Source organism: Diorhabda carinulata, chromosome 1 (genome assembly GCF_026250575.1).
Source record: "Diorhabda carinulata isolate Delta chromosome 1, icDioCari1.1, whole genome shotgun sequence".
In the NCBI taxonomy this organism is placed as follows: domain Eukaryota; kingdom Metazoa; phylum Arthropoda; class Insecta; order Coleoptera; family Chrysomelidae; genus Diorhabda; species Diorhabda carinulata.
In genome coordinates this window covers 28576291-28598625 of record NC_079460.1, presented here as the reverse complement: position 1 = coordinate 28598625, position 22335 = coordinate 28576291, and the positions used below count along the sequence as shown (strand labels likewise).

General features: G+C 29.0%; 2 protein-coding genes across 2 annotated transcripts; both read left to right on the top strand.

Annotated features, from left to right (window-relative positions):
- Positions 1–2420: 2420 nt before the first annotated feature.
- Positions 2421–11415, top strand: LOC130891653 (uncharacterized). Its single transcript, XM_057796509.1, has 8 exons — positions 2421–2537; positions 5011–5256; positions 6001–6300; positions 7865–7917; positions 8887–9009; positions 9062–9217; positions 9670–9834; positions 10746–11415. The coding sequence occupies exons 2-8, from the start codon at positions 5049–5051 to the stop codon at positions 11070–11072; spliced, it is 1332 nt and encodes a 443-aa protein (XP_057652492.1). The 5' UTR covers positions 2421–2537; positions 5011–5048; the 3' UTR covers positions 11073–11415.
- A 1300-nt stretch (positions 11416–12715) lies between these two features.
- LOC130895386 (zinc finger protein 76-like) lies at positions 12716–21376 on the top strand. The gene is made up of 3 exons (XM_057802638.1): positions 12716–13071; positions 16497–16773; positions 19163–21376. The coding sequence occupies exons 1-3, from the start codon at positions 12798–12800 to the stop codon at positions 19665–19667; spliced, it is 1056 nt and encodes a 351-aa protein (XP_057658621.1). The 5' UTR covers positions 12716–12797; the 3' UTR covers positions 19668–21376.
- Positions 21377–22335: the final 959 nt, after the last annotated feature.

The following is a 22335-nucleotide window of genomic DNA, read 5'->3' as shown; positions in this document are numbered from 1 at the left end:
TATGCTAACTTTGTGTATGGTACATTTAAAAATAGTTTAATGTGTATTTTTAAATTTTCTTTATAACTCCTTCTTCTTTTTCTTGATAACTTACTTTACTCGGAAGAAATGTAGGATCTGGTGCTTCTTTAGGATTTTTTTCAGTTTCTGTAAAATACTTTGATTTTTGTTCGATGGCATTCGGAATGACATTTCAAGAACGCTTGTAATTCTATATTATTTTCAGATAGATGTTGTAATTTTTCTTCAATTCAGCAAAATACATTTAAGGAGCAAGAAGTGATTTTTGGTGTTGACTGATTATCACAACTATTGTTTGTAAAAACAAATATCATCCTAACACCCTAATCTAACCTAACCTAACTACCTTCTTGGACCAAAATTATGATTTTAACGTGAAGTCGTATTGTCAATATTATTCAATTAACAAAAGTATGAACTGTCATAACTTGTCAATATTCTCTTAGTAACCCATATATTATGTGATAATTGTAAATAAAATAACTAATTCAATCAAGAAATCAGTTTTACCTTTGATTTCTTCTTCTGACTAATAATATACGAGTATCATATTATTAGTAGGAGAAAGTATGTGTTCAGCTCAGACGTTTACTTCTGAGGCGTAGGTCGAGCCATAATAATCTGAGCAAAATAATTATTGAAACAGTATTTAAACCGACGTTCCTAACTACTCGATTATGTCCCTCTAATGAGGCGTTTTAAAATAATAGATATTTCTACGGTCTTTTGCTGAAAGTAATATAGAAAATAATGATTTAATTTGTTAATTCATTTATCACAGAGATAGTCATTACTATATCAGATAAGATTTAACAATAATTACAAATAATTTGGATCTGCTGTTCATGTTTATGAGCAAAACATTTTATTTGGTAAAGATATATAGTTCTATAGAAGAGTAGAAATATTATCTTATTTTATCTCCGTTCTCTTTAGTTAAAATGTGTAGTCAACAAGATAATAGAACTGTCCACGCATTCGGGGCTACTACTATCATTTATCAAGCAACAAATAATGAATTATTATCAAACTCTGAAAGACTAAAACTTGAAGAAAGCAGTCACAATCCATTTTTCATCACTTCCAATAAATCGTTATTAATGTGAGATACTCTCCGGACCCTATATAAGAGATAAAAAAAATATTAAATTTCTCCAAGAAACTCAACAACTGAATGTATATATTGCAAATACGAAATTTATGAAACCCCACATATTTTTTAATCAAATCTTATTCCACAATTTCAAAGAGAGTTTATTACCAATACTATTAAAAATTAATAAAATCAGATTTTAGAAGCAAATAAATAATTATTCAGCTTAGCATTAGTAATATACCTCTTCAAATTGATAATAACTATTACTTTCGACACCCCATGACGTAGAAATTCTTATTTCACAAGTACAATAATGATCTTTCATCATTTCAATAGTAAAATGGGCTGGAGTACAGTTGGGGACTATTAACAAGTAAATATAACAATTTTCAATAAAGCCAAGCTTATGTTCTAGATCATACAGAAATTGAATTTATATTTTAGAAATACGATCAGATAGAAATCCGTTCTGTTCTATTCTTTCGATTCCCCAAATAAACAAAAAAGATTAATTTCGAATAAAAAGAAAGAATTTACAAAATTTGTTTCGAACTCGATACAACTATTTTTACATAAACATGAGTAAAGTGTTTGAAAATTTATACCAGCATTAATACTATCCAAAACAACAATCTTTATTCATTATTTCCCAGACGATGAATACATAAGTCAAAAGCAAGGAAAATATATTAGTTAGTCCACTTTGGTGTTTCGTTGCAACGTTCCCAATAAGAGACCGCTCTTGTATGTATATATACGAAAATTTTAGAGAATTCAAAATTACTAATATTAATTGAGAATTGTGGCATAATATATTTTTCATAAAATTCTAAATTCATTTGGTCCAGCCTCCCAAATAAAAATAAGTGACAAATATGTATTTTATTGATTTCGGTTGCTATTAAATTGTTTTTTGAAATTCAAATCCTTTCAATTGGAAGTTAGTTATAGTTTAAGTAGTTATGGATGACGTTAAATTATGATAGATTAGAGTAATATCTGTTCTTTCTTAAAACAGGCGATTTTAATAGTTATTTTCAGCAGTTAAAACTTGACAAATTGAGAGGTAATCTGATTGATGAGTGACCTCTTAGACTGACCAATGTATTTTTTATCACAATGTGAACAAAGTACTTCATAAAAAATGTTTATCTAACATACAGAGTTTTCTTTACTTTTTTTACCAGAAAACATATATGTAACGTAATAATTAAAACTAAAATTCTTCGCAGATCCAAGAAATATAAAGTTTTTAAATTAACCTTGTATAATGAAATTTTTACTTGAACAAAAACTGGATTCACAAAAACTTAACAATTTTATGAATTCAACTAGGGCCATTGGTAAATTGGTTTAATATAGAAGAGTAACAAAAGTGTTGTTAAAGTTCTACGATAGGGAATACTAATAAAAAATCTTGGTAAGCGTAAAGAAAGTACTCTTATAAATTTTCATATCTTTATTCCTTCGAAAATTATTCAAGGTTAAAATTGGATCAACAATTAATTTCTACATTTTTCTCTTTACTGAAACAACCATCAATTTTATTGAAAAATTTTATGGGACATTTGTGTAGAGAATTTTATTTTCTATAACTTGTATCAATGGATTTCATGAGTTATTTGTTTGTAACTGATACTTTTCAGAAGAAAAGGAATTTTGTTGTTTAAATTCAAGAACCATATATGGATTATTAGAATTTCAATAATAAAAATGTTTTTTCGCTATAATTAAATCATTTGCAAAAACGGATTCACAGAAAGTCTGTCATGAAAAATGTTTGTTCTGTTTTTTTCCTTTCAACTTACTACACTCAAACTAATTAACAGTATGAGAAATAATGACATAAGGAAATGATGTCATACGCAATTATTTTTTTAATTGTTTTTCAAACTCTACTCACCTTGTGACTTGGACCTCCTTTTTCACTAATTAATAGTTTTATTTTTTTATTTTGGCATCTCTTGATCAGTAATATTCGAAGTTTCTCTCTTCAGTAACTATTCTTTTTTCTACACTGATTTGTAAATCAGTAATTGCCATATTTGTTTATAATAAATATCGACATTTACCATTAGTGTACCAAACAAGAGCTCAGTAGCATTGTTCTCATACTACTTCAGCGTCCTTTTCAAAGAAGTATTGTAACTTGCCATTTGATCAGACAAATTTCTAGAAGATTTGCCTTTGTTATGGTCGGCCACTGCTTAAGGCTTTACAACTACTGCTGATCGTCTGTCAATGCTTACTATCTCATAAGCATACTTTGAAGAAAGCATCAACAGGTCACGCTTATCCTTTCATTTTAGTATTTTTATTCCTTTTTCGTTTTCTTTGCTAGTAATTTCATGTTTCTTAAGCTTCTTTTGTACAACGTCTATCGGTAATCTTTTCCGATTTTTTCGCAAAGTCCCCAATAAATGGGTTTGTTTTCTTAGCAGCTTTTGTGCTAAGTCCAAACTTATTTAATAATTGTGTGTTAGAATTTTTTCCCTTGGCCGAAATTTTCCGCCAGACTCATCACAACATTTGTGGGTTCAGACTATTCTTCTTCTCTCCCAGCATAAATTTTCATATTCCATATGTATCCCGTTCCGAAGCAAAGTTTGAATACTTTTGATACCGCCAATCAAAATATTCAATACTTCAACTGATTTTTGAGTTTGTTCTTTGTTTCTTCATTATTACCTGTTTATTCGCGATTATTCTCAATAAAATATACTTATGCCGAGCATAGTGGTATCGTGATCCAAAACATATGGATTCTAAAATAAATCTAAAAAATCTTTAGTTATGTAAGTAAGTAAGTAAGTCTTACGTCCAATTTGAGGATGGTTTCCTAGATGTTGTATTAATACGGTAGCCCATAATTGTTGAACGGTGCACGTGATAAATATATAATAAATAATAATAAATGCTTCTAAATGTTCTTGATTTTAGGTCTCTTCTGTTTTAAAATTACTTTTTTTAATTTTGAAAGATTGATAAAAAATTGACGTTTCGACTTCAGTCATTATCAAAACATGATATTGACACTGACAATTTGCGTATTTATAATAATCGATCTGTTAATTATCTACATCATAAACATCAAAATAAGAATAAAATCAATATAGAAATTTGTTCTAATAAGAAAAATTAATTTTTCCTCAGTCCTTACATCTCTAATATGTAGCAGTACTTAATCAATTCAATTATTTGTAGTTTAATTTGAATTTACAAAATAGATAAATCTTACTTAAATTATTTAGGTCATTTACAGTTTTTTCGTTCTTATGAATGTGAACCATTTAAAAAAATTCTCTTTTTCTGGTATTAGATTCCGTTCCAAGAATTTTCAATTTTTATAATTGAATTTATATTTTTTTTAATATTTCATGGTTAGTTTTTACAGTTTTTTTTATCGTATAGATGACCTTTTACTCTATTTTCTAAATACCGAGGAAAAATTAATTTTTCTTATTAGAACAAATTTCTATTTTGATTTTATCCTTATATAAATACGCAAATTGTCAGTGTCAATATCATATTTTGATGAAGACTGAAGTTAAGTCGAAACGTCAATATTTCATCTTCATCAATCTTTCAAAAACTATTAAAAAAAACTAATTTTAAAACAGAAGAGACCTAAAATCAAAACGATTTAGAAGCATTAATATATCAAAACGTCTAAGAAATTAATATATATATATATATATATATATATATATATATATATATATATATATATATATATATATATATATATATATATATATATATATATATATATAACTTGAAAGACTCTTTGTATGTTAATATTTTCTAAAGCTTATCATGCACATAATTCCTTAAAAATCAGTTGAAAGTATTTTAATTTTCAAGTGAATTACATTGGATAATTTTACTTCTAGTGGATTCTGATATAAGGAATGAGATTTTTCTAACCCACATGGAACAATCAAGTAACGTGAAGGAACTGTGTAAAAAAAATATCAAATCTTTGTTGAATGTAGACAATGGAGTTTCTGCCTCTCGTGCACCAAAATCGATTAATTGCATCCAGGCTGAACAAAGATTCAAATTCGATGTCTTGAAGGACAGAAAATGTAAGACTGTGTCAATAAAGGATGAAAAATTTAGAAATAATTGTGAGAAAGGTGAGTAATACATATCTGCAGTCAAGAAAAGTTTAGATTATTTTAAGTACGCATTTTCAATTTTTTTCAATGTGTGAATAAATGTATTGAACAAGAATCGATCACACTGTTCACTATCAGCACATATAAACTCACAGTTACACTATCTGCCAGAAGTTTGTCTTAGGGTCACAATATTTTTAAGTATGTTTTTAAAGACTATATGTGAAAACTAAAACACGAATTATGACTAATAAACGAAGTTTACGGTGCCATAGAAAAAGTGCGAATGCACCAAATGGCAGCAACCGACAGCTGTTATCGTGAAATCTTCTGTTATGTGCCAAATTCCCCCTATCTGTTAAGAAGTTTTTATCCAATTTCTTCATCCCATTAATAGACTATCTGCATTAGTCACTGGAAGTATGAGAGTATGATTTCTATCTATATGCTAAGGGTCAAATCTTCATTAAATATAACAAGATTGGAATCCGTTGAATTTTTGATAAAGAAAACGAAAGACTTAAAATAAAATATTTTTATTATTTAATATCAACACCTCGTATATTCAATTTTTGTAATCAAGTATTATCCAAACACAGTTTTTTCTTGGTATTTCTTAATTGCATAATATTAAAATGATTTTTTTGTCTGTACATTCAAATATGTATTATTTTTCTATTTTCAAATATGTACAATAAAACCATTATGTCCCTTTATTAGCATTTATTTTCTAAATAATACAATTATATTAAATTATTTTAGGCTTACATTCAAAGAAAGATTCTTTCCCGGGAAAAGAAAACTTAGAACCAGCAGTTTCAAGAACCCAGCATAAAAAAAGTCTTCATTTAGTGTTACCGACCTCAAAACTCGATGCACCCAAACCAATACATCAACTCAATGAACACAAATTCGTCAAGCATGTTCCAAGGGGAGAAGTACAATCCATCAGTATTTTGAAAAAAGATGTTTCCCCAATCCAACCAAATCCGTATGCTCCCATTAAAACTCTAGTTTCCGGGTATATCACAAAAGTGGCAATTTCCAGACGATCCTTTAAACGTAAGTAAGACAAGTGAAAATCATTAATTGTACAGATGATTTTTCAGATACGTATTCAGTGTAGATAGTAACAGCGAAATTAATTTATCTTATTTTCTAATAATATTGTTAAAACCAAATCTTACTACCGAACAAAATATAAGCACCTAATTTAAAATTTGAATGAATTGAAAGAAAAACATAATATTCATATTATGTATACAATGTTTTTACTTATCTCACATCGCTAATGTAAAAATTTCATATTATTTTCATTTTTGTAATATTTGTATAAGTATTTATGATTCCAAAATGTCGTATATAAAAAGTAACGTAAAATATGCATTGATAGCTGTCTGTCTACGCCGTCGTGCTATTTAAAGATATTAACTTTTTGCGGCTGGAATGTTGTCTCTGACTTAGTAGTAATATCTAAAGTTGGGATAAAATATAGGAAGCATTGTGACAATCGTTGAAAAGTGATAAGCGTTTGCTTAGTAAGAGTCCGCGTGCCATCCCTGGTATCACCTATTTGGTTTACCAATTCAGAATGTGGCCTTATGAAAGAGAGCTGAAGCGTTTGCAACGTTTTATGGAAAAAATTCTACAAGATTAACTTTCTTGGTAAACATTAAACTACTGTTTGGTAGAAGCATATATCCCCAAAACATGTAAGAACGCGGACGGTGAACATACTTACTCATTTGCCAGGTGCTGAACAATAACTAAAAATTTAAAGTGTTCTAGATTTTTGAAATGACACCATGATACATGTCTTTGTTGAAGCGACAAACAAAAGTATCAGAGTATTGAAAACAAAATATATTCGTGAGAGAAATGCCAAAGAAAGTGACTACATAGAAATTCACTGAAAAGTAGTTGAGTAAATTTGGATGAACTTTGGAACACTAATGTTGAGTTATTTGGACAATGTCTACGTACAGATTCAAATTTTTACTGCAACATATAAGATTTGATTATATGGATTAACGAGAGGAGAGAAAACAAGTTCAAGAAATGTTTGGAATGATTGTCTCCAATTGAAAAAACGCCTTTCGAATACGTGACACTAGACGAAAAATTACAGGTATTTAGGGGAAGGTACAAATTTCAGGCAGTACATTCCAAGCAAACCAAATAAATACAGTATAAAAATTTTTCCACTTACAGATAGCAAGACTTTTTATATCTATAACTTGGAAGTTTATCTGCGAAACCCATCTGAAGGCCCGTTTTTTGAAAACAACTCACCACTCGAAGTGGTTAAGAGAATATGTGAGTCCATACGAAAAACAAATCGAAATCTGACTTGCGACAGTTGGTTTACAAGCCTCCAATTAATTCAAGATTTGACAAAAAATCACAATCTTACATCCTTAGGTAAATGCCGCAGCCAGAAGTGACAGTTACAGCCTGAATTCTCTAAGCCTCTAGGAAGACCTAGTCAAGTATGTTTGCTTTTCATCTGCCTGGTTCGTATATTCCAACATGCGAACTGTCAGTCCTCATGTGCTAGGTAGAAGCACCAGCGGTGAAACAATAATATCCACTTGTACATTAATAAACACTAAATTTTACATTTCAGGTTCCATAGCTAGTTTAGATGTGGGTGAAGATTATTCTGAAGAATTTTTAGACGTAAGTGATCTTCATTAAATTTACTCATAAAAAATAAAACAATAACTCTTATCAACTTGCTCAGAAGAAACGCATAGGAGTAATTGAAGAAAATTTGAATTCGAACATTCCATTTTGCATCTAAAACTTACGTACTTATATATACTTATAAAAGTCGTAAATGTTTTCCGGAGCATAATCGCATGACGTGCTATTCGATACAAATATCATATGAAACTATACCGAAGTATAGACACAAAGAAGATATGACAAAATATGATGTGCAGTTGATTATATAATTTGAAATTTATTTTTATTGGTATACGAAAATCAATTGTGTAAATTCGGCCAAATTAATTATCTGATCTACGGTATTACAAAAACAGTTTTAAATTCACTGGTGAAATCGGTGTCGAGTATACCTGATTAAGTAATAAAAAGTAATTTTAATAAAGACGAAATTGTTCATTATTTTGAATTTCGAAATCGACTTCATTATTGTTTTGGTATGATGGATTACGAGGATTGCTACTTAAGTTTTGATATAGACAAATTTTTCGATATGACTTTATTGTTTCTCAAAATATTCTCCATTAAGATCACTACACTTTTGCTCGCGTTTGAACCAATTGTCGAAGCATTTTTTCCATTCTGATTGAGGTACCTCCAATACATTAACCTCGCAATTTCTTTTTGGTCTGCGGAAATAATAAGAAATCATTGGATGACAAACATGTGTGAAACAGTAAGGAGAGAACTATATATTTCCTAAAAGACCAAAAATTTATTGTACACAAAGAAAATAATTGATAAATGTTGAGTAGAGTGCAAATAAATATCTGATTATTATATTTTTAAAAACAATTCCGTTAATGTTTAATTAGATTCTCTTGGGAAAAATTGAATAAATAATATATAATGCATAATGATTAAATTTCACATATTGTATATGTTAACGCTTTGATATATAAGGGCTTATAACAATTTTAGGATATGATGAATAACAGCAAAACACAAGAAAAACGTATAGTCCTACCTGACAATTTTTTACAAACTTTTAATACCAAGCCATTATATAGACAATATGTTGTCAATTGGATGTTAAATGCACAGGTACCGTTATGATATTTCTAATTTTGTCATTTTTCAGTTTTGTACATTTTAGCAAGTCTTATTTCTTGACGACAATGAATTTTATCTAGCAGTTAATTTGCTGGATCAAGTTTTATCTAGAATATCAGTCCCAAAAAACATGTATCAGCTAGTAAGCCTAGCTTGCTTGTTGATTTCCAATAAATTTATTGGCGCTGACACCCTTGATGTAAGTATTACAAATTTCATAGTATAAGGACATCTTAAATTATATTCACTTATTAAATGTGAACATAGAGTATTAATTACAGTTCATTAATTGTTATCAATCAAATAAAGTCTACAATTATGAAATTTATTTGTTTAAAACTTTGGTGAATGATACCCGAAAATGCGCAGAGGTAACTGATTGTAGATCAATATTTCTATTTTTCTATCTTATAATATGACATAGTATGATTGTAGATCTATATTTCTATTTTTCTATCTTATAATATGGCATATTATGTTCCTAATTGCCTGAGTAATCTAAATGTATTCAATAGTTTTTTAAGTTGTAAGACATATTTGATGGTTTTCCCCACTTCAGTTCTAAAATTATTCCGAAACCACATCCATTTTCCATTACTTTTCGAAAATAAAATCCAACAAAAGAAGAAACTGATTTTATATTTGTTTTAGATGGCAATATTGATAAAAATATCTTCAAATATGTATATCGAACAGCAACTAAGGAATATGGAACAAAAGATATTGAAATTACTTGACTTCCATATACATACCGTAGAACCGTCGTTTTATATTAATGCTTACTTAAAAACTATACTGAACGTCGGACCGACATCTGTAAGTACTGCAAGATAGTATAGCTATGATATTGAGAATCTGTGCAATAATTAGCCCTTTAATATAATTTAGCTTAAAGGGGTTTGAATAACAATATATGTAGTACAATAAAGTCGTTTAGGAATGACGTAAATACCTACCTAAAATCATAAGACCTAGATTCAATTCACCACATAGTTTTGTAGACGGTATTCTTTATAGATAATACTTGTTGGTGGGATGAAAAATAATGAAATGGGAGAACAACAGTAATATTCAGCTAGTGGGGTGTATAAAAAAGTATAAATACTAAAATATCGGGACCATGATTATGAATATTGCAAATTAAAGGAGGTTTAGATGGACCATCGATCAGAAACTCCTTGAAACACAACGCTCAATGTAACGTTGGTTAAATTAAACTTAGAAGGGATCCGGAATTTTTCCAATCTGCTGCAGAAGCTGTGAACATGCTTGATCTGATTTGATGTATATAAGCAATTACCAAATATCACTTTTAGCTAATCTTCATTAGTTACTATTAGTGTGTTGGTAGGTAATAAATTTCTCATTTTCTAAAGAGACCTAAAATAAAAACGAATCATCAATAAAAACAGATAAAAAGGTCTAGGGTGTAAGAAGTTAGAGAAATTATTTTTGTATGATATCTATGTATAAGGAAATCTAAATTCTATAATGTGATTGTTGACAACTATACATAAATTAGATGAAATCTGTAGTTACATCATCTAAAACATTTATTAGTGGTGACTCTTTAACACCTTCATCAATCCCATTACTCAAACTGAGGATTAAATTCATTATGCAATTTAGAGAAAGAATAAATGTGTACTTCAATATCAAATCATTGCTAAATAAATCTATATCATTGTTACTTTTATACCACATAATTCGAATGTGTTTTTTTTCAGAATGTTTATATATCTGTATATTTCATCCTGGATTGCGCAGTCCACGTAAATGAATATTCATCTATACCATGCAGCATCGTCGCAATAGCATGTATAATCATAGCGTTGCAGTGCTTCCACACTGATTTGTCTGAGAGAGCCAAAAATTATTTCGAAGAAAATATATCTCCAGAAGAATACCACTTGTGTAGAAATATCAAAAAGCCCATTATTTCTCAACTGCGAAGTTTGAAGGAAGATCAACTGTCTTTAACAATTTTCAATAAATATAAGCATTATAAGTGGATTGTTGGTGGAGAAGACCTTATAAATCAAAAAAAAACATGAAATATTTTTTATTATCTACTACTTTGCTCAAGTTTGATTATTTACTGTTTTCAAGGATATTTAACTATGTTTCAACGAATCACTAAACAACAGAAAATTATTTGGAGCTGGACTTCAAATGTTAATAGTTTTTTATATCAAGAATCTAAATTTGAAACTCTGTGCAGGAATTTTGGTCACTATTAAAACTCTTTTTGTAGCTTTGTTTTGACATTTCTCTTCATCAAATTATCTTGGGCACTTTGTACTCGATTAATGTATTGCTTATTTAATTACTGTTTTATAAATTTGATTAGTAATAAATTATATAACAGCGGTGTTCTATTCCGTTACTTAATTTCAAGTCGACTTACCTGGAATCCCTATTATTGAATCACACAAACAATTTACTAGTTAAAAGAGTGGACCAAGACAATTGAAACATGACACAATATGTAAAATATGTTTCTGTTGTTTTATATTGTATGTTTTATATTTTAACATGGAATGGGGTTAATTTTTTATTTCGGAAAAACAGAATAATATTTTCAATACTAATAAAATCGAACCAAATATATGAAACTTTTTGCAAAAACTTCTGGTAGGTTTTTATTAAGTCTTATGTATTAGTCTTGTTTTTAAAGTAAGTAACGTTTTGAAATAAAAAGAGCCAAGGGTGAATATTTCTCAAAAATCATTTTTTCAACATACTTTACTTTTCTACATAAATTTTCTTTTTCCAATGATATAAAGACATCTCATTAGATAATCATTGCAACAATTCCTGAATGAAATACTAACACTAGACAAAATCCCATTGGAAATCAATGTTGATTTAGATTTTCCCAATACCATAAGGAATTCCTTAAACTGTTGTTAAAGGAATTAGATTTGAGGTAAAAAAGTATGTTTAAAAATTTGATATATGCTTATAGTGTATGACATTTCAATTTGGCAATTTGCAGTTTAGTTCGCTCACATAATTTTGATTAATGCAGCTCTTTTATTTTATATATAAGCATAAACAGTTGTTTAAACATACTTTATGTCCATTTTAAGATTACATATTCATATTCAATGTTTTTGTTTGTTTAGGACTTTTGTAAGAAATTTTTTCAGTACATCTTAAGATATTCAAAGGTTTTCTACATCCCACGTACTGTCACGTTTATGAACGAATAACTTCCAGAAGTACAAACTATACTAATTTGAAATTGGGTGTTCATACTAAGAATATTTATTTTATTTTTAACAGATTTCCCAAAAAAAAAGTTAAGCCAAACTGTATATGATCTGGACGAAAAATGACAAAATTATTATTCTATATCACCTATATCAAAAAAGTATTATTAATCAATTACTAGAAACAATAAATTACAGATTACTACTGTATCGACTTCCTGTTCCACATTCAAGAATTTAATAACGGATGCCGGAAGCCTTATCTTTAAGACTGTATTTTACAATTTTTATTTATTTTAATCTATCAACATACTATTTAACATAATGAAAACAATAAACTCACAAATTAGACAAAAATTCAATGAAACTTATATTTTCCGTATTATTAATTTGACAAACATTGTACAGTGCCACCTGTAATATTCTAAAACAATTATTAGACATGCAATTCCCTCCATTTTGGAGCGACATCTGTCTTCTGTCTGTTTGTTTTGATTGACTTAATGTGGATGTTGGTGATTTGTAAGAAAATGAGTTAAAAAGTTAAATGAATAACTTAAAACTATGTATCAAACACCCAAACGGAATAAATTGGGATCCAAGGATGATAGTGGTATAAAATTGACACCAGACAATCGTGTACTTAAATCACAATCATCGAATTCAGCAGACAAAGGAAGTACTTCTGGAGAATCAAGACGAGGAAGACCCAACGCTGATTTATTAAGTACTCTCATTTTAGAGGGCTCTACGTCTCCAAGTTCTATTAAGTGTAAATACTGTGGAAGAGTTTTTCCTAGAGAAAAGTCGCTACAGGCCCATTTAAGAACTCATACAGGTAGGGGCAAATGAACTTTAAATACCTGTTTGTGTATACTACTCCATATTTAAATGTCTCGAGTAACATGAATATACAGGTAATAACAATATTTTGGTTTCTAATAAACTAAAGATGACCTTTAAATCGACGAATTGAAGCATATAGTTAATAAAGATATTATTTATGTATAAGATCTTAACATATTTTCTGTATAGTTAGAACTACTATGTTATTCTAAAAATTAAATAACCCTTTTATTATAAGACTAGCCTGTTTATAGACTCATGGAATCCTATATGTAGTTAAAGTTAACAGTACTTTATTTATATCTTACTGTATTTTAAAGTTTAGAACATTTATATAAATGTTAAAATTGTGCTAGAAGTGAACCATGTTGCATATTTATTTTATTAATTTTACATGCAATAACTCATTCATGAACCTTATTGGTAAAAAATGAAAAGCACCAAATTAACAATTTTCATATGTCATTAACATAACAGAAATATTTAGCCAATAGAGGAAACAATGAATTTTTCCTTACATTCTATGTGCCTATATATTTCTGTCAATTTGTTCTGAATATAATTTGGTTTGTAAACTATTTAATAAACTAATATTGAATGGAATTATGTAACTCTTAGTAGTAACATTCTAAACTTTTAAATCAAATTGAGGAATTGAATGTTGACATCAATTATACAAACCATGGTTTTTCAAAAATTTATGTTCTTACTACATGTGAAATAAAAATACTCTGGTATAAAATTGGCAAACACAAATATTGGGTGAATATTCCAAAACAAAGAGAAAAAAGCACAACATTCAATGAATTGGATTAAATAGATGAGAGAAGAAAGATACAATGAAATTAAAGTTTACTACCATAATTCAGATTAGACTTTTTGCAATTATATAACTTTTGATAAACATACAAGTGATAAAATGCAACATCACTTACCTAGGATATGAGTTCATTCCAAATCTCTAAATTATCTTCTCCTAATGAAATCCATTTACCTAAACAAATTTTTTGACATATACTTATATGCAATTCCCCAATTCACTATATTGCTGTTAGAGTGCACTATCTGATCTCCCAGTGTGTACTTGGCCTTTGCTTTCCAATCTTACAGATACCATCACAATATTTGTCAATGCTACCTCTACACACACAACATCTGTCAAACAGGAAATATACCACTTTCCTTCTTAAGACTCCAGATATCTTATATTGCAATAAATTACTGGCTTTCAATTTTCTGTAATAAACTCACAAAAACTCTCAAAGCTTTGGACGAGAAGGTTTTTACATCTTCAATATAAGAACTGCTGTGTAGTATTTTATAGTCTAGAATAATTTGTACAGACAAGACCCTGTGAATCTTATTAAATTTTTTTGAATATTTTTGCCTGTCTGCTAAGCCTATTTTTTATGTGGTAATTGAATCTAAAATTGTTTTTAATATGTACTTATAACATTTTGATTTCTGTCTTATCTTAAATTTGAATGGGTGTGACAGTCCTTCATAATTACATCTAACATGTTACCTTCATGAAGATTAAACTTTTTTCATTTTGTAACCCCTTATTTTTAGCCACTTTTCAAAGATAAATCATTCGAAACTTTTTCGGAAAATAAAAATAAATGAGCAGTAGAATATTGCTTTATACTATAATTAGGCTAGAAAATCAATCCCAGTTCACTGGCATACATTGTTCCATTATGTTGTACATAGCCAACATCACTTTCAATATTGAAATAATAATGCCTCTTTATCAAAATTGCAATAGGGTGAAAAACTACGTCGTCTTTAAGATTATCTCTTCTGTGCAGCAAGTTTTATTTTATCAGATGTGATTGATTTTAGTTTTTATGATCCTGGCTGTATATTTGAAATTTATAACATTATTTATGTTTTTTCTCAGTTCTTCAAGCACAATTTTATTATATTTGAGCTCAAAGACCACTCAGTCATTTTGACAAATACAAAAACTCAGTGGACTTGTGTCCATCATTTTTCAGAATTGAGAATTGGTTTGAATTGTTTTGCTAGGGGCGTCTTTGGGAGGTCCTATAATGGTAACTATTCCAAAAAACATTGAATTATTAGAAGAACTTGTTCTAAGTGACTAGCATCTAAAAACCAAGAAATTGCAGCACAGACCGGCATTTCCATAACAAGTGTTCTAAGGTTCCTACATGAGCATTCAAATATTACAAAAATTAGTGGAAGGTGGGTGCCTCAAATTCTCAGCTCAGTGTAAAGTCAGCATTGAGTAGAATGTTGTGAGCGATTTTTAGAGCTTTGCCACGAGAACCAAGAAAGTGTAATCTAATTGGAACGGATGATGAAACTATGGTCTGACATTCAAAAGAGATTCCAATGAGTGGCATCAGAAACAAGAGCCTGTGCCAAAAATAGGAAAGGTGCCAAAAAATGCATCATATTTTTATAGTAGCATAGAAGCTTTAGTCAGACGTTCTGAAAAATGTGTGGAAATAAAAGGAGAATATATTGAAAAATAATCACAGTTTTCTTTCATGTTAGGCTACAAACTCACGAACCGCACTATATACAGGGTGTTTCAAATTAAGTGCGCACTATTGCTAACTTTTTTAATATTCTAGATACGAAGTCGGTTAAATTAGCGAAGTAGTAGTATTTTTTTTAGGTGATTAAGATGGTGAAAACCGAAAAACAATTGCTTATACCGTTTTCGAGTAAATCGGATAAACAGAATTTTTTAATAGAATACCCTGTATATTTTTGGCTCAAACTTTTCCAAATTATTCACAGAATATAAAAGCTCTTTTACAGCTTTAGTCTAAATCTAAACATAACCAACTTATTAACTTTCATCTCTCTAACAAGTTGGCTGTGGACATTTATTTTTTTAACAAGTTGGCAGAGATAAAACTCAAGTATAATCTAAATATTTTATTACAGTATGAAAAAAACAAATACAAACTAGATTAAATGTGCAAAAATATCGCCATTTTGTTCAATACATTTTCGAGTCTCCTTTAGTACATGTTGCATAGCTTTTAAAACTGTTTTGCAATCGATGGATGCTATAATGTGTCTGATACTATATTGAAGTTCGCCTAGATTCGTATAACTTCTTTTATAGACCTCGTTCTTGACATAACCCCAAAAGTAAAAGTCTAGGAGAGTTATGTCAGGAGATCTAGGGGGCCAACTTGTAGGACTTCATAGTGAGATAAAATGAATGTTAATTAATGTCAGCACTTAAGTATAGTAGTAAATACTCCTTTTCTATTTAGTTAATAACAAATTTGAATAAATTTTAATTTGTGTTTTTAAATCATGTATCTACAAAAAAATTACAGTTTAAAGTAGCAAAATAATAAAATTTGAAAAAATCTACAGAAAAGTGGTATGATATTCAAATGATTTAAACTAAATTTTCTTATCTAGGTGAAAAACCATATATATGTGATTATCCCCGATGTACCCGTAAATTTGCACAGTCTGGTCAACTTAAAACCCACCAAAGGTTGCATACAGGGGAAAAACCTTTTGTTTGTGCAGCCCCAAACTGTACTAGGAGTTTCACACATGCCAATCGACATTGCCCAGATCATCCTGAATATACTCTTAAGAGATTTAATGCCAAACATGAACCTAACCTGAATAAGAAGTATGATGATGCTCATAACGCCGAAGTCAAGGAATGGCTTAACAATTGGGACAGGTAATTTATTAGTTGATAGTTTACCATACATAAAACATGATTTATCCCATTTTTATAATAAAGAGGAAATTTGTGTAAAATAATAATACAAATATTTAGTGTATGGAATATAAATAAAACTTTTAGATCCATATATTTTCTTATACTGTTAAAGGCTTGAATAATTTGTAATATATCAAGAATTCTGTTGAAATTTGCAAACATGAAAATATATTATTAATTAACCCGTTTATTTCAATATGCTGGTCTCAAACTATGTGAAAACCAATGAAAATGTAAAGTTTGTGTTATTGCACCATCTTCATATTTTCTCATACAAATACTGTATTAAAATTATCAACTTTTCCTATTTTCATATATATATATATATATATATATATATATATATATATATATATATATATATATATATATATATATATATAGAGAGAGAGAGAGAGAGAGAGAGAGAGAGAGAGAGAGAGAGAGATGCTATTGTCAAAAAATTGTTACAATTTGTAAACCAAAGCCTGTAAAACTAAAAATCAAACATAAAAATAACTAAATAAAGATACAAATAAAATAAAATTTCAATATACACAAGAAAACCATAATGAGTAATAAAATTATAGGTAATAATTAGTATATAAGTCCATAGCAAAAATTAAACCAGTATGCATCATGCTCGGAATTAAATATTATTAGAATAGAAATCATGTACAGAGTAGAAGGCACTTTCCAGTAAATATGCTCTCAAATTATTTCGGAAAAAGATGATATCGATTGTATTTCAATTGGCAAGTGATTGTGCATTTTTGAGCCCTTAATTAATTCTCGATGTGTAGTAGGTAGATAAAGATTGTGCTCCGCGTTCCCTGTGCAACGACCTTTCTGAAATTAGAGAAGCATGCTTACTAATTAGACTAACGGATTCAAATATGGATAAGGAAGAAAGAGTCTGAATATTTAATCTTTTAAAGAAGTCCTGGCAGTGAGCTCTGCTGTTTAGTCCGAGTAAATATCTGGAAGGGCATATCGAAGGAGGAACTTAATTTTTTAGATAAAGTGGCAATATGTAACTCCCAATTCAAAGAATTGTCCACAACAAGCCCTAAGAATTTTACAGATTCAACGACGTCAATGATGGTGTTATTTAATAAAAAAGGCTGCATTGTATTTTTTTTTATTGTATTGTGCCATGAGATCTGAGTTGCTTCAAGAGAAACTAATGTAGTCTGCAAAAATACATATTTTACCACTGATGTCTAGATAGGCGATGTGGTTTATAAACAGAAGAAACAAAATAGGGCCTAGTACTGAGCCTTGGGGCACTTCACATTCTATTGCCTTGCAAACCATGTAAGATGTGTTTCCCTGAAATTGTAGTACCACAATTTGTTGATTAAAATATTATGATTAACACAATCGAAAGTCTTAGAAAACTCACAAAAAGTTTTTACAGTGGAGTGATGGCTGTTTAAGCTAGAGTAGACATTATTTAGGAGGGAGAATATAGCATCATTTGTGCATTTGTTACTGAAAAACCCAAGTTGATGGGTAGTAAGTATTTTATATTTAAACAGAAATTATAAAACCAATCTTTCTATGATCTTAGATAATGTGAGAAGGAGTGCAATTGGGCGATAATTCGATGCTTGTTTTTTTTTATAATTGATATTTTCTGATGTGGTAGTATAAAAGGTTTATGTATGATCCAGTGATATGGATCTCTAAGAGGATAGCTCCTATGAGGAGAGTTGAACTTTAGGACTGTACAATTAACTGCAAAATATGTTCGAAATCGAGTTTTAATTAAATAAGGTGCCAGATTAGCTTTGAATATAAAGAAGACTGGTAAGGAATACATATTTAGTCACCTTAGATCTCCTCCAGATAACCAAAGATTCAGAGAGATCTCTTCTACACAGCTTCGTTAACCATTAGCAGTCTTTTCCTTTTAGATAACACAGAAACCGGGGAGAATTAATACTTTTGAATAGGGCTAAGAAATCTACCAGCTTACTCCGATTTCAAAATGCTCCTACTCGTTTGAAAGTCAAATGTAATATTCAATCTCTTTCAGTGATGAACATATAACTAATATCAAATACTGGAATTTTTTTGTTTTGGTTGTCCACTTCGCAGGAAAAATCAAATTTTATATATTTAATAGAAGTTCGACGGATTATATCTTAATATGCATAAGGTTATAATTTTAACAAATATAGTACATAAGGATTAAAAATATTAGAAACAATGAAAGTTCACATCAATTCTTTCTTTCAATACCTAAAAATATCTTTCAAGTTTTATTTCTTTTACTATTATTTTTGATAAAACCATTTCTCATAGTGTGTTATACCAAGAAAAATGATAACAATAATTGACCTCGATTGTTTTATATTTACAGAAGAAATAAATCGTCCAGTTCCAATGAGAATTTAGATACAACTCCAAAAAAATCCATATTCAAATTAAACGACTCAGTCTACAGTAGCGCAAGTTCATCTTATTTCTCACATTGCTCAAAATCCAGTCTATTAGATGATATAGAAAACTCACCAAAGTCTGACCTCGAATATGACATATCAAATTTTAACTCTAGTAATTCAGATTTCGACATGCAGGAGGCATCACCTAAAAGTACTCCTTCAGAATTACCAAAAAAACGATGGTTAAGGGAAGCAGTTCAAAATCAAACTCGCTGGGAATCTACCAATGATTTAGCTTCACCTATAAATTGGGGAGATGAACCTTGCACAGAAACTGAAAAGAAAGAGCAATGTGAAAAACAGAATCGTCCTTCTGTCCTTGTATGTGTCCAAGGTGGAAAAAGTAAGGAGATTTCAAGTGAAGAAATTCAAGGAGCAATGGCCCTAGTAGAGCTAAAGAACAGCATTAATTATAGGGTTTAATATAAAATATTTTTTCAGGCTAAAGTGATATTTAACGAGATATATTATAGGTTACTTTCAGGGTGACATGTCTTTAAAAAACTACCATTTTAATTTTTGCATGCATTTGTTTAGAGAAAATTTTATTGTTTAAAATTATTTGCCTAAACAATCTCACTGTGATTTGTAGTAAAAATAAACAAACAAAAGTGAAACATTCATTCCTCAGTGTAAATACCGATTTAACTATACAATGACACGCCAAAAATAAAACTATATACTTATTTGAATGATTCCACGAAGTAATATTGTAGTACTTCACTAATTTACTTAGGTTAGTTGAAAAAGTATTTGCTTCGTTAAATAAAGTTAGTTAGTTCCATGGTAAAATTGAAAACAAGAGAAGTACTTGTAAGACAATCCTCATACTGGCAGTAAGCCGAGGCGACCCGAGCGCCGATCATGTTCACTCCAATTCTGACAAGACGCAAACTACACTAAAATGACACTAGCAATGCTGAAATTACTGTGTACACTCTATCTTATTTTTTACGCGTTTTGACAGCCTCGCCTCTAGATTGAACACTCCTAGCGCGAGGCAAAAGGACCTCAATTGATGAGTGAACTGTCGTACTTAGGTTAACTCGACGAGAATCTACTGCGGCACTGAAACTTATTGCTAACAATGATATTTTTTTGAAGGCATGTTTATTTATAATTGTATGAAATCACTTAGTGATGACTTGGACATCTTTTTGCAAGTATTATTGATAATTAGCATGAGACTAATTTTATATATTTATACTCATAACTTACTTTATATATGGTTGAAGCTGCGGTTTTTAGTAATAGTAAGAGTTTGCTCCATTAAAAGTTTTGTTACGGTATCGATCTCATACTTTCGATTAATAATTTGAGAAGCTGAAGACTCAAAACATAAATAGTAATTCGATTTAAATATGAATTACAACTAAATTTCAGTAAAGTTAAAGCAAGAGATATTTAGAGATTAGTTGAAATTTAATGAATAAGCACTTCATTGCTGACATATTAGTCTTTTCTGGAGCATTAGCAAGCTGTACTAAATATACTATGTACAAGTAAGAAACAACATTAAATTTGGGGTTTATTAGGAGAGACAAGAAATATGAACTTTACTTGTCCAAGAAAATCTCTGGTAAAAAATAATATATTGGTGGTGAAACCCAAGAGTAGTTATAATGCACTTGTAAACAACATTTTTTTAATGCAGACACATTTAATATTGAAATAATGATGTCTGTTACCAGCCTTTGAATTTGAGGGAGTACTTGAAATGAAAAATATAAACCAATGTATATATGAAAATATGATAGATTCAGTGTAATCTGTTTGTTTAGATAATGGCATTGAGACATGAAATCGGTACTTGTAACTAAATTTTGTTGAACAGCTATTTGCATAATTTGACATCTGACATAAATTTTTTTATATATAAATTCTAGCGTTTTTCAGGAAATAATTTTAGTAACTGTATTAATATAGCTAAATTTCTTTTAAAAGTAATGTCGTGTGTCACTATTCATGCTTGTCTAGTTGCCTCAATTATAAAATGATACAATTTAAATAATACATCTGTGTATTCGAGGTAAATTACTTACCAGTACAGCAAACATCTTAGGTTATTTTAATTTGGCCCATGTATTAACTGCCTTTGTAGTAATGCATATATATATATATATATATATATATATATATATATATATATATATATATATATATATATATATATATACTGAGTTTCTATATAAAAAATGCTCATGTCGATTTGCTACCCCTACTATTGCTCCATATCCCCTCTCATTATATTATTCAATTCTACAAATCTATAGACACATTTCTACTTCTCCACTTTCAAACTTTTCAATTCTATTTAATGTCCCGTCTCTGCCACTACTAACAGCTTTTCATGTTTTTTATTTTATATAATTTACTTGTCAATTGATTTTTTTTTCCTCAAAATATTAAAAAGAATTTTGAAAATTCACTCCAGACATAATCATTTTTTCGAATTTTACCTTATATTTAAAGTATTTTCAAATATGAATGTTTTGCCCCGTGAACTCAGTTATTCTTTGAAAAAATATATTTTCTAATTTGTTGTAAAAATAATTGTCAAAATTTTTATGTAATAATTTGTTTTCACACACCTTATATGAGTACGCCAATTGTTATTGAAAAGTATAATTAATTTCCAATAATATAAAAATAACTAAATTAAGGGAAATATAACAAATCTAAAATTTCTCCATAAATCTTTATAGTTATTTTTTTAGAATCCTCAAATTTCCAGCTGGCCTCCAAATTGTACTTTTATTATATAATTTTTCCAATTTATGAACCCGTTTCCACTCTCCTACTTTCATCTTTTCCAATTTTATTTTTCCTTATAAATTATTTCATTTCTTTAATAATAAAATTTTTGCTTATAAAAAACATAAGTATTAAAATTTGCCTCGACTTTTTTAAAATTTTCTACCATAATTCTATTTTTTAATGAATATTTTTCTAAACAACCACTTGATAATATAGTTCTATTAAAATTTTCGTAAATACATGCTTTTTAATTTTGCTTCGTTTTTTTAATTCTGCATATTTTCATATATTTTTTTTAATAGATGTTCTCAATTTTATATTTTCACAAAAAATG

Coding starts and splice junctions, on each gene's coding strand:
- LOC130891653 (XM_057796509.1), top strand. CDS start 5,049: ATGGAACAATCAAGTAACGTGAAGGAACTGTGTAAAAAAAATATCAAA. Junction 6,301..7,864: donor TTCCAGACGATCCTTTAAAC/GTAAGTAAGACA, acceptor TTTACATTTCAG/GTTCCATAGCTAGTTTAGAT. Junction 7,918..8,886: donor ATTCTGAAGAATTTTTAGAC/GTAAGTGATCTT, acceptor TAACAATTTTAG/GATATGATGAATAACAGCAA.
- LOC130895386 (XM_057802638.1), top strand. CDS start 12,798: ATGTATCAAACACCCAAACGGAATAAATTGGGATCCAAGGATGATAGT. Junction 13,072..16,496: donor CCATTTAAGAACTCATACAG/GTAGGGGCAAAT, acceptor TTTCTTATCTAG/GTGAAAAACCATATATATGT. Junction 16,774..19,162: donor TGGCTTAACAATTGGGACAG/GTAATTTATTAG, acceptor TTATATTTACAG/AAGAAATAAATCGTCCAGTT.